Genomic DNA, 13125 nt, shown 5'->3' on the forward strand with positions numbered 1-13125 from the left:
GAAATTGTGATATCGCTAAGCTGCATCTTCATCCTCTTCAACGATAACGGTATCATCATTTTCCTTATGAGTAGGTTGAGATTGTTCGGTTGTGTTGTTGTTTTCGTTATTGTCAGCATCAGCTTCATCAGCCGCATAGAAAAGCCAATGGCACTGGTGGTGATTGTGAGATGCGCTCAATACATTCAATCATTTACTCACCTGCAGAATAAATATCTTAACCAAATTCGACACATGTCCAATGTTGCTCATGCTAGCCATAAAGTTGCCAGGTCCAGCTGGCGGTTTGAGTATGTTTGGACCGAAAACAATCGCGAGATTGTGTGCAAACATCTGGTTCTGATCCTCGAAGTCAGTGACTCTGAGTGATGGTTAGTTTGTAAAACGATTCAAATATCTCACTCACTTCTCCAGATGCTCTGCAAGTCTTCTCAGCAGTGTGAAATGTGTTCTTGGCAAATTCCAAACAAGCTCGCGAATGGCATATAGCCGCTCTTCGTACTCCTCAATCAGCACTGCTTGGATAAAGCTGGGGTACATTGCATATGGTACGACTGGTTCGGGCAATTCACGAAGATAAAGCTTAAGGATACCAGTGACTGAGTGTACATCTCTTGCGTCCCCTTCACTCAAGTTGATCGCCGAAGCATCGCTGTCGAATGCGTCCTTGAGGTTTGTAATCGAGCTAATAGCTCCACTTAATCTGTAAATGCCCGTTTCGAGCAAACCTCTCTTTTCAATCTCATTCAAACACTTGTCAATAAGGATCGGAATATCCCCATTTTCGATACCTTCGTCGCCATGCTCTCGTCTCACAACTTCAGATAAATCAACACCAAAGACTGCTTTTATGTTAGATGGGCGTGGTGCGTTGGTAACTTATACTCACCTGCCTGTGGCTCCCTCTTTCCGGACACAGCTGGGGCTTGAGTTTGCTGTTGAGTTTGCGCTTGCAAATCGCTAGCCGAAGTTGCATTCGGAGCAATGTAAGTGAGACGCTTTGCGGCTGACGACTGACTCGCTCTTGAAACAACATCAATCCACTCCTTGACATCAGATGCAGACGTAGCTTGGAAAAGGTAGTTAGCTCCATCCTCAGACACGATTTGGAAAGTGTAACTGCGAGCATTGTTGACAAATTCAGACACTCTGGCAGCATGCAACGTAACGACTAGTGCAGGTTTGTTTGAGGGTTCGAAATCCAACTCAGACAGTCTCTTTCTAGGTGTCTCTGATGGTGTGTGCTGAGAGGAGCCGAATGCAATTGACAGAGGTCTAAATGGTCTGAGTAACGCCGTCATGCGCTTTCCTTGTCTTGATTTCTTGGCAGTATTTGTACTACCAACACTGGCAGTAGACGTCGATGATGTTGTTCGACTGTGCCTGGATAAAAACGACATAGAGGCAGCTTTCTGTATCTCTGTTTCACGTTTCTCGAGAACAGCCAAGTCATCTCGTTTTTCACGCCTCATGCGTTCGATAATTGTTGCATCTCTTTTCTCCTTCTCTTGTTGCAGCTTCACTACACCGGCGAAAGCATAAGTATGCTCGACATTGAAATCCTTGGTCTGTGCCTCGATAACTTCTCGACTAGCGTCCTCATGCACATGTTTATGGATAGAATGCTCAGAATCCTTTGTCTGTAGACGAGGTATCAGTTCATTCGACTGCTTGTCCATTAGTTGCAGAAGGAATGAAATAGATCCTTCATCCTCGCTAGACAGTACGTTCTGTTGACCGAGTTGCGGGGCGTTGCAACTGAAATTGAAGAGATACCTCCGCTTATCGAAGGAAACGAATTGTCCGATAAGATTCTCATCATCCCTTACGTCCAGTATTACTTCGAGCATACGCTCCCAGATCCAGCCGAGATCGACAGCGCAAGGCCGCTCACGCTCACGTAGGCTTGATACGCTTTTTCTCCTATCGCTTTCACTGACATCTGGCGACTTGATGAACGTCTGCAGCGACTGGATATCTGCATTCCTATTGTCAGCCACCTTAGTCCATGTACCGACATGGCTTCTGGATTCAGGCGTCACCAAAGCAGCCACTAGCGCACCCTCGACCATAGACTTAATAGTAGAGCCGGAAACGTCATTCGCAGACGGTACAATACTCGCCATGCTTGAACTCAATGTCCCACCAGTACGCATAGAAATATCCTCGCCATTCAAGCAAGTCATCCTAGATCTGCAAATGGTAATAGCATCCAACATTATCTCTATCCTCTTTGATCGTGCTTCCAATCCTAAACCAACTTGCGAGATCATGTTTGTTGCCCATTTTCTCACTATCATAGTAGCCTTGTGAGCAGCTCTAACGCTGGCTGGCAATCTCCTAGCGATACTGACATCTCCTTCTCCTTTAACGATAGATATGTACGTGTAAATATCCTGTATTGGCAAATTCTCCTGAGATGGATTGTGGTTGATGTCTTGCGATTTGCTTGCAAACCATCCATCATTCTCATTCACCTGAGTTTCAAACAATTCGGCTGTTGCGACTAAATCCTGCTCAGAAATGTTTCGGAGTATAGCAGAGCCAATCTGGTCCAAGGCTTCAACAATCTCCTCAGCTGAACTGTTGTCCATATTCTCAACAACAGTGGCAGCTTCAAGGATATCTCTAGTTTTACTCTCCGGAACTGCCTTGTCTTCTGGAGCTGGCTCAGATGATTGGTCACCTTCCAGAACTCCTTCTGGCTTGATGTCACTGTTTAGCGACTCGGAGGGACCTTCATTGTTAGATAATAAATCAGGCCTAAGAGCCTGTCTGACAAAGAAGTCATACAAAGACTGCATTGCGCGCTGTGTAGTTTGCAGCGATGACAGCTGATCTTCGCTGACGTGGCGTTCTTGAGTCAATGTTTGTGCACCTTTCAAGAAGGTGTAGAGCCCAGAAAACAAAGCTTGCTCATCGAGAGCATCTTGCAGACCACCACCGAATTCTAACCAGAATCTCAGCGCATCAATAACACCAACACGCACTCTTGTTACTTGCTCCCACTCGATTTCATCGACTGGTATTCGTTCAGACTTCCAGGTTGGGAAGTGAACCTCTGAAGCGACCAGTGATAATTCCGGCGAGACGTTTGGAGCACATTCAAAGCGCTTTTGAAGCGTCTGACGGGTGTTAGAAGGCTTTACTTGAATATTGTAACAACGCACCTCAAAGAGTTTTAACGGAAGACAGATACTTCTGAAAGTAGCGAAGAACACATCGGCGTACTCAGTCAAGTCCATAGCAAACTTGATCTTCCCTTTACCAGCGGAAGACACCTCCAGACCACCGCCCATATCGTCAGCAGAAGTTCTTTGTACACCTAAATGATCAATGCCTAGAATAAGCACGTCGATCAGCCTATCCAGGTTTCCACTCTTGACATGCACTCTCAAATACGCTTCATTCGAGTGATTGCTGCTGAAGTTACTGTAGTTGGAGTACCGCTGCGAAGGCGTACCGATGAGACTTTGGCGCCTCACGGATGCAGCACGACCCAATGCACCAGTCGTACCGGTGGTGGTGCAGAAGTTAGACACGCTAGCATGTCGCGAAGTAGCCCGTGACTCTATCAAAGAAGTGGGTCTGGATCCCTCCTCACCCACTCTAGCAGATGAAGGTAACACCGGACTGTCGAGTTTAGTTTGACCACTTGCCGATGTAGCGACCGACAGTCTATGAGACACACTGAAACGCTTGACAAAAAATGACTCATTAGGGAGGGCTTTGATCACCAATTCTCCATCACACAAGTTAAATAACGTCTCTGCGCCACCAGCTGCCATCTCCTTCATCGTCCTTTGAAATGCCAGACGACGGTTCTGAGGCTCGTGTATATTCTTGGCTGCCTTTTCTATAGCTAGAACTGGCGATTGTCCGTCTTCGTTTTTGATAGCGCGGCGTGAAGGCTTGCGTTTGAGATCCATATCGAAACTCCTTCTGCGCAGCTGAAGTGAATGCGTGCGCACAAGTTGACGAGCTTGTGGTGTAGGTGTTGGGAGAGTTGTTTGCGCTGACTTTGTTGAATCCGTGCTGTCAAGTCTCGACATTTTCGGTTTGGAAGGTTGAGCATAAAGTTTCTCGTTAGCTTCTGCCGCAATGCTCTCTGCATCACTGAAGGTAACATATGACAACGTTGGTGGGAATGTCAGGGGCGTAAGTGGATGTACGAGTAGTTGAGTAGGTGGTTTGTAGTCGGTTGCAAGGGCTGGAGACGCGCTTGCAATGGAATCTTCTGTCTTGTGAGTCTTGCGCTCAGCAGGTGCGTTCAGCAATCTACTTTCACAACTGAGAGAGTTGCCAATATAGAGAGATATTCTATGAATTGATTAGAGTTTATAAATTGAGCAGATTCAACTCACTGAGGCAGTTGTGGTATCGGTATTAAAGACAAATACTGCCACAGCGCACCAAACTCGACCAACAAAGCTGCACATCTAGATGTCAAAACTTTGTCATCGTCCTCCTCACGTCCACCAACAGTATGATTATCATCATCATCATTAGTCGCAGTACCAACTGTGTCACGACTACTCTTATGATTCAAATCTATTTTGACATTCTGACCCAAGTAAGACTCTTCGAACAACGCAAACGCTTCATAAAGTCTCCTACGCGATCTGTATAATGGAGCAAGCTGAATCTCATCGGTGCTGTGAGCATCTAGCGTCGGCTTCACGTCATCCAGTAGTGTTCCAAGGTATGGTATAGCAGCTGAGGTGACGTGAATTGAAGAATTTGCTGCTGGTCTAACTTTACTCTTGGGTGGTATTGTGTAGTTTGGAATTGATGTCGCCGGTTTGACCTTTGCTTCAGTGGTAATTTCAGCCTCATCAACAACTCCCAAATCAGCCAGCGTTGCTGCCCATCTTGACACCGTGTTACGTTCATCACGACCAATGCGCTTCCATGTCCTTGAAAGTCGTGATACAGCGCGGGAGCAAAGACCCAACGCAACAGCAGCCCATCCTGCAGCATCGCCAAGTCGCTCAAGTGACATACCGACTCTGATCCAATGCACGATCAAAGTTGCACGCAAAGCGGTGGGCGAAGACGTCGTAGCAGCGACTAGAGATCTCAACTGACCAAGTGAGCTAATTCCCTCTAAATTAAGTGGTTGTCTTGATAGAATAAGAACATGGTGCAATATCAATCTAGTCAGGAAATGAGGCTTGGCGGGAGAAAATGACAAGAGCAATAACGGATTGGCATCATCAGCTTGCTGACAAATTCTCAAAAACATTTCTTGTCTGACCCTCAAATCCTCACCATCGTGCTTGTCAAGGTATTCACCAAGTCCGTTTATGCGTTCAACGTGATAGGAGTGTACTTGACGACCAATCTCCCGCGGCTCTAACACCAGAAATAGAGCTGGTGTCAAACCAGCATTTGCAAGGTGCTTCGAAACTTCTGATCGCAGGACCTGCGGCGACGAAGAATCACTCCGTAGCTTACTTTGGTAGTCTTCAGGTGCGAAGGGAGAAGGTATATCACGAGGATTGAAGAGGTTTGCATGAATTGTTTTGACTAAATCTTCGTGTTCCTGCGTCGATGGCCTAGGCTTTATGGCTTCGACAAGATTAATGAGTATTCTCTTTCCTTGGTCATCGAGCTGCAAACGCTGAATTGCGACGAGATATCTTATGATGAAAGGTAGGATGACATGCTGAATGTATTCTGCGTTTGGAGCTTCTTGCAACGCGGTATTTGAACACTTCTGGACTTCACTGAAGAACCTTGTTGGTGTAAAGTGCTTTTCGAGTACCGCAGAGTAGTTGAAAATGACGCTCTCGACGTATTCATATTGTTGATCTGAGGTATGTTAGGATTGAAATGGAGACATTAAGAACTCACCATTATTAGAAGACTGTGTAGCGAAGATCATTTCATGAACAATTGCACCCGGACTACCACCGATAACTCTTTCGTCAGACGCGCTCTCATTAATGACGAGACCGGGATGCTTATCTTTACCGTAATACGCGCGTGATCTTTGAACAGGGTTCTGCTGCTGGATAGGAGCACTAGGTATAAGTCTCTGAGGAAAAAAGTCCTTAATGGCGTTAGCCTTCTCGGACGAAGGTATCTTGTATAAAAATAGCTTGTTGTTCCTTAATGTGACTTTGAAGGGTTTCCAGTTACGAGAGAGTTCGCCTTGTGTTTTTCGTGAGGGCATGTAATCAATCTTTCTTTGGAGGAAGCCGGACCTAAGAGTGATCTGCGAAGACCTTTTATCGGTGCGCTGTTCTTGAGACCAGAAATCGTGATCACGACCCGGGGTTGGAGAAGGCGGGTCATCACGGCCGACATCCAGATCAAAAACGTGATTTGAAGTGTTCGTAGGTGAGACAGCTGTGTTAGTTTCGTCATCAGACCGGGCTTTAGCTGTGGGGTGAAGCGTTGGGTGGGAAGAAGTGGGAGTGAGGAGCGCTTCATGCTCTGGTGTGGGTGAGCCCCCCTTTGGAGACTCAAGGCTGGAGGAAGAAGATTGGGCTATGGAAGCGAGTGGAGTTGGATTGCCAAAGAGAATAGAATGAGCAGCAAGTGAAGATTTCCTCTGCGGTCTCTGATTGAAGTCAGGGGTCATGAGAGATGCTTGCTGCTGCTGGGACTGCTGGGACTGCTGGGCTTGCTCTTCAATCGGGTAGACAGCCATCGGGAGAGATATCTTGCGCGTACGGAGAGATGATTCAGCGGGATCTTTCCTGGGCTGAACGTGTATCTGGTCGTTGAAGCTGCCCAAGTCATCGACTGACTTTGAGTGCTTTTGTTCTGTGCTCGTGTATGGCTGGTTGAAATGAAGTGAATTGGATTGCTGCAAAGATTTTTTGCTATTCGACGGCTGCAATCTCTTCAAGTAGTTTACAAAGTTTGGCCTTGACTCGTCATCCTTTTTGAATCGTCTCATCGTCGTGGGGCACAACGAGTCGCGTCGAATGGACGTGCTCACGTCCATTTCTGCTCGAAAATAAATAAACTTACACTTGTGAGTCGTGGAACAGCGTATTTTGCTGTATTCCCTATATTATCCACAGTTTTACCTTTCAATTTATGTTTCTGGTATGTGTGACAGCGGTGACGATTTACGGCAAGTACGACAGCTGCGATCGATGATCTAGAGCGTTTCCATGGATTATATTCTAAAATACACCCACTCCGATACATTTTTTTGCAAATTTTGGCACGCGATCTTTATCAGATCTCAGTGTGCCTCCTTTCAACCTCGGCGAAGAATTGAGTAATTTGAGTAAATTGCAAAATTACGGAGCTTGCGATAAGACGAGTACGTCATCTTCACGATAACAAGAATATGCTGATCGCCCCTCAAACTCACTCAGTCATCACACAATGAAACGCTACTTGAGCTCGTCGACGAGGCTAGCCAAATCTGACCCTGGAAACCATCAGCGAGTGAGTGCACCTACTACGTCTTCCCCAGCTACCTCATCTAATTCCACTTCTTCAGGACCTTATCTTATCCGTACTCAACGCCAGGCCGTCTGCCAGGGACTCCAAATCCTACTTGGCATCTTTCAGAAAACCACAAAAGCCTGCATTCGACGTAAATCACAGCCTTCCTCTCAAGACCTCCGACATTGATCCCACCACGCCTTTATCTACCACGACCACTGCGCCCGATGACGAGATACTCGACCCTATAAACCCTCGAGCAGGGCTCGTAAAGCTCCAGGGTCCTTTCACCGATCGCCAGCTCGACTCTATAGGCGTCGGGATGAACAACCTTCGCGAAATGGGTCTTGTCAGCGTCGTCGTTGTCGATTCCGAGCTGTGGTCCGTCGAGCGACTGAAGCGAGCCAAGAACAACGGCAGCCACGCCGTCTCACAGCTCATACACTCAATTCGCGACGAGGTTATTAGAGTTACAGAGACATTAATCGAAGAGGGCAGCGAAGCGATACCTATCCTACACCCAATAGCGCATCTCGATAAACGCTCCAAGTGTCTCCCTCAATGGGCTACATCACAGCAACATAGAAGAGCCAGACATGCACCTGAGACATGCCATATCAACCTCGCAGACCTGGCCCAAATCCGCAAAGCTATCAAGAAACGCATAACACCTGTAATACCGTCGTTTGCATTTAACGACGACCTCAGGACAATACCTGTGCATGCTGACGAGATACTGGTCGCACTGTCAGAATCGCTCGAGGCTGCACAATCTCAAAAGGCAGACGAGCTCAAAAAGCTGACAATGGATATCACACCACTGCGTCTACTGATTATAACAAGAACCGGAGGTATTCCTTCACCCGCACGATCAGGTCTGCCGCATTTATCCATAAACTTGTCAAGCGAGCATGAGCATATCGCTTCAACTTTCGTTTGGGAGTCTTCACACCCATCCGCACTAACAAACCTCTCGCTGGCAAGACGGTGTCTGATGCACATGCCACAGTCATCTACTGCTCTAATTGTCGGACACAGATCCGCAATGGACCTCGTAGCCAATCTGATAACTAACAAACCCGCTCACTCTGCCTCCTTGCCACACGAGCTTCTCGTTACTTCCGATAAGATCACATCACACACTCCTACATCGGTCAGATTAGGTGCGCCCATACAATGTATTCGCAATTTCGAAGACATCGACCAAGACAAACTAACCCACCTCCTCGAATCGTCATTCAGGCGAGTTTTAGACAGAGATGCGTTCTTTACTCGTCTTAGGCACTCGCTAGATTTTGTCATTGTTGCTGGTGATTATGGCGGCTGCGCCATTGTGACGAATGAGGTGGATCGCGATGTCGATGGCAATGGCAATGGCAATGGCGAACGTGATGACTCAAACTCTATCGCATACCTGGACAAATTTGCTGTACTCCCATCTATGCAAGGAGACGGTACTGTCGATTTCCTCTGGCTGGCCTTGCGCGATGAAAGCTTCGGACTTGGATTGCTCGATGCTCTCAACACCAACGGCGGCCTCGAAGGTAAAGGTGTAGGCAAGGACTTGGTTTGGAGATCACGTGGCAACAACCCGATAAATAAGGTGAGTTTGTGGGCGCTCAGCTCAATAACATCGACTAAACTCCAACACAGTGGTACTTCGAGAGAGCCACCGGATTTCTGCGGGTCGAGGGCAAGACTGAAGCGGCCAAGAAGGCAGGTGGATGGGTCATGTTCTGGGCGGATGCAGAGGATAAACTGGCACGTAAATTGAAAGGTCGCCACGCAACACCTCTCGCACCAACAGGAATCCCACTACCGGGAAGTGAAGGTCTCAGTAACCCAGACCTTGGCTTGTCACTTATTGAAGACGAGGAGCAAGGACGGCTGCTCATCTATGAAAAAGTTGCATCCAACATACCCTCTAGTTGGAAGTGAAAATAAACAGACAAGGATAGATATAGAATTTCTAACGAGTAATATCAATGCATGTATCAACTCACTGGCTGAATATTAAGTTGAGATTAGCTATTCTCTCCTGTTTGTTTTCTTCTGATGATTTACCACCTAGCGCATTGTCAACGAGCGCAGTCTTGCGTTTCTGTATGTGCATAACGCGATCCTCTATGCTGTCTTGGATACAGAACCTCACAACGTGTACGTCTTTCTCTTGGCCGATTCTATGTACTCTATCAATAGCCTGCTTTTCGATGGCTTCGTTCCACCAGACGTCCATCATAAATACGTGGTTAGCGGAAGTAAGGTTGAGTCCCACACCACCAGCTCGCAAGCTGATGAGAAGGACTACACTATTATCACCTCTATCGAGATCATTGAGTACTATCTCCCTATTCTTCTGTGACGTCGATCCATCCAGTCTTAAGAAATGAATCTTGTCCTTAATGAGCGAATCGCCAACTAGATCCAAGAAAGCTGTGAATTGTGAGAAAACGACAGCTTTGAATTTACCCTCCACTTCGCGCAATCGCTGTAAATGTCCAGTGAGAGCACGCAGTTTCGCTGAGGATTGAAAATTGTGCGCCTTTCGCAACTTCACCACTTGGTCATTCTGGGATGTCGGTTCACCGTACACGACCTCAAGTAGTTGATCTGTGCGTATTGGGCCATTGCGGCAGACTGGACACGAAGTCATCTCCCCCTTGTCTTCTAATCTATCGAAGTATCCTAGAACGCATTGCTTGCAGCTGATGGGAGGTGGGTAAGAGGAGTCTAGGGTGCAATGTTATTCTCACCTCTTGTGCATACACGGAAGCAGAACAGGGATAGACATGTTCTCAAAACATATCTAAGACGTGTTAGTTTGTATAGCAAATACAGTGTATACCCACAGGACACTCATTGTCCTCTTCACTCATGTCAGTCTGCTCATGAACTCCGTTCGCGAGTTCACTGAGTACCTGCTTGGCGTAATTGGAATCACCACCTGCGGCAAATTTTGCAATCATAGACTGTATGTCAATACCTGCAACACCACCATCATCGTCCTCCACTTCATCGCTCTCTGTGTCCTTCTTATTACCTCCGGATGTGACAAGAAACGGATGGAGAGCAGCTTGGCGAAGTCTGAGGAGCATTGCGAATATGTTACTGTAGCTTTTGAGCAACATCCCTTTATGACTCAAAGCATCGAACTTCCTCTTCGCTTTTTTAAAGATAGCGTTGTATATCTGTCTCTCCTCCGGGGAGAAATCGAGTTTCTCAACATTGACAATCTTCTTGGGGAGTGTGACGATAGGTTTCCCATCGCTATCTCGCATGTTCTTCTCTCTCCGGAGCAGACAAGATGACATTATGACCTGGATCAGTTCTATAGCCTTGGGATCTTGGCTTGCAAATGGTGCGGTAATGAAACTCTTGAAGAAGGTGAAATCGGACCAAGGTTCAACTTTAAGGAATTTGAGCAGCGAGTAAAGGTCTTCGAGGCGATTGACAATCGGTGTGCCTGTGAGAGCCCATCTTCTGTAAGCAGCGATTTCGAATGCCGCCTTGGCATTGAGCGTCGATCTGTTTTTGATGTGGTGTGCCTCGTCAATTACAACTCTGTGCCAATAATAATCGAGAATCGTCGGTACGGTGACAGCCTCGTTGGAAGACTTTACGAATGTCTGGTAGTCGCTTATGAGAACACCATAGCTTGTTATTACGACATTGAAACAATTCGAGTAATCTATAACATTGCCATTCTCATCTTCAACTTTTGTGCGCTTTCTCAGTTGATTCTCAAGATTGCCTCGATTTTCGCCGTAGTATACAATGGTGCGAACAGAGCCTTTCGCAGAGCACCGCTCAATCTCGTCTCGCCACTGACCGAGCAGGGACATAGGAACGATGACGAGAGTAGTGTCATTGAGCGCCTTGAAACCCCCCGGCTGTCTGGATTGTGAGGGATTTTTAGCAGACGTAGATGTATTCTGCTTCCGTTTCTTCTTTGGCTTGCCATCTTCAGTGTCTCGGATTTCCTGGCTCTGACTGAGCTGATAATCGTTATCTGAATCGCTCTGATCGATCTTTATAGGAGCAGATTTAGATTGTTTGCTCCCAACTGCGTCAATTCTCTGCTGCTTTCCTGGCTTGACTGTATTGATTTGTTTTTGGTGCCAAGACAAGTCTGAGTTTTTGTGGTGATGGAGAAGCGCTGCAATCATAATAGTCTTCCCCATACCCATTTCATCGCCCTGTATGCCACCTCTCAGAGTCTTGTTGGCAGATGGGAAAGTATCTGACAGCTCGCTCGAGTATGGATTGAAGTAAAAATACTCGGCATGAGTCGTGCTCTGCGGATGATCTCTGAATCGGTATCTAGAGAATTGGTTTACATGTCGCTATTACTTGCGAGAAAGTACTCACTTTTCCCAAAGAGGATGCATCGCTTGAGGATGTGGATCACACGACCGGCTTCTCCCGTTTTTCCCAATCTCCTCGCTTTCTCCACTCTCCATTGACGACATCCAGCTGAGCGCTTCCTTTTGGTAGTTGCGCAGTGTCAGATTGAAGCTGTCAGCGGCATCAATAGGCATCAAGTTCCTGCTAGTACCTCCAGCGCGGCTATAGACAGCTCGCAGCTGCTCGTCATCGACTTTGTCAGGGGTTTGAGAGCGATCGTGAGCGTTATCGTGAGCTTGATCATGCTCATCGTCGCTGCTATCAATGTTGATAACGGACTTGTCCATCACATGCGTAGTTTTGGTGTTGTTTTTGACGGTGTTATCAGTGTCGGTGTCAGTGTTCGCAGTGTTCACGGTGTCAACGGAGTGTATCTGTGAAGCAGCTTGCTTGAAGTGGTCAATCTGGGATATGCCATTAAGGGCGCCTTTGCGACGATGCTGTTGGGTGACACTGCTGCTTTCAATCGGGCTCAAGCTGGTATGGTGGAACACTTTCATCAGAGCCTCCTGCCGTCCAGCAAGTTCTTTCTCCTGTTGGCTTTCCTCACTCTGAGATATCTTGCTGGCCTGTCCGTCTGTGTTGTTGCTGTTGCTTTTGCTGCTGTTCTTCTGTGCAAACGCTTTCGGGTGAAGATACACCTGTAGCGAGAGAATGATGGTATCACCACTGCGCAGCGTCTCGTCGCAATCCATCAACGTTCCAGTGAGCTCGATGATCTGCGTAGTGTTTAGTGTGGTGTTAGCGGGGTGCACTAAACGCAGTAATGATAACGTACCTGCTTATCGAGCAGTCTGCTCAGATACGACGTGTGGTTAGACGGTAGCCTACCCACTTCAAACCCGCGCATGTTCCTAAATCTGCGAGGCCAGATTAGAATGGTTGCATGCGGCGATTAGGCTCACCTGATGATAGTGTTTTCTGATTTGTTTGAAGACTTGGCAGCGAATCCCTTCAAAGTTGATGTTTTGCCCTTGCCATTCTTTCCATTCTTGCCAGTCTTCTCCGCCTGCTTATTCTTATCTCTCTCTACCAGCACCTGCTCGCCACTGCGGGCATAACCTTTGCCGTTAACAGTGGACCAACCACTAATGATAATCTCGCCAATAAATCGATTATAGCGCGTTTCATCTGTTTTCGCCGTTATCTCGACGACGTCTGTGTCTTCTCGACTGAGTTTGTCTTCGTGTTTACGTTTGGCAGGTGTGCTCGCGACTATCTCCAAATCACTCTCGGTCTTATTGTTTTCTTCTTCCCACTCATCTCCAGAATCGAAGAAGAGCGGCGTATCTTGCGTCATCAGTGGTC

The 13125-nt window shown here is 47.1% G+C and overlaps 3 protein-coding genes across 3 annotated transcripts; 1 reads left to right on the plus strand and 2 right to left on the minus strand.

The window, feature by feature from the left end:
• Positions 1-15: 15 nt before the first annotated feature.
• On the minus strand, positions 16-6910 carry J056_004726 (GTPase-activating protein BEM2; the record flags this gene model as incomplete). Its single annotated transcript, XM_009269916.1, has 7 exons — positions 16-153; positions 202-361; positions 407-842; positions 890-3125; positions 3171-4320; positions 4365-5814; positions 5857-6910. 7 exons carry the CDS (start codon positions 6908-6910, stop codon positions 16-18), a joined length of 6624 nt encoding a protein of 2207 aa, XP_009268191.1.
• A 440-nt stretch (positions 6911-7350) lies between these two features.
• Positions 7351-9351, plus strand: J056_004727 (uncharacterized protein; the record flags this gene model as incomplete). The annotated part of the gene is made up of 3 exons (XM_009269917.1): positions 7351-7413; positions 7469-9016; positions 9067-9351. 3 exons carry the CDS (start codon positions 7351-7353, stop codon positions 9349-9351), a joined length of 1896 nt encoding a protein of 631 aa, XP_009268192.1.
• Positions 9352-9412: 61 nt separating this feature from the next.
• J056_004728 (DNA repair protein RAD5) lies at positions 9413-13117 on the minus strand (the record flags this gene model as incomplete). Its single annotated transcript, XM_009269918.1, has 6 exons — positions 9413-10118; positions 10167-10219; positions 10263-11733; positions 11782-12536; positions 12596-12677; positions 12723-13117. The coding sequence occupies 6 exons, from the start codon at positions 13115-13117 to the stop codon at positions 9413-9415; spliced, it is 3462 nt and encodes a 1153-aa protein (XP_009268193.1).
• Between the last annotated feature and the right edge of the window lie 8 nt (positions 13118-13125).

The sequence above is a fragment of the Wallemia ichthyophaga genome (genome assembly GCF_000400465.1).
Source record: "Wallemia ichthyophaga EXF-994 unplaced genomic scaffold scaffold9, whole genome shotgun sequence".
NCBI lineage: Eukaryota > Fungi > Basidiomycota > Wallemiomycetes > Wallemiales > Wallemiaceae > Wallemia > Wallemia ichthyophaga.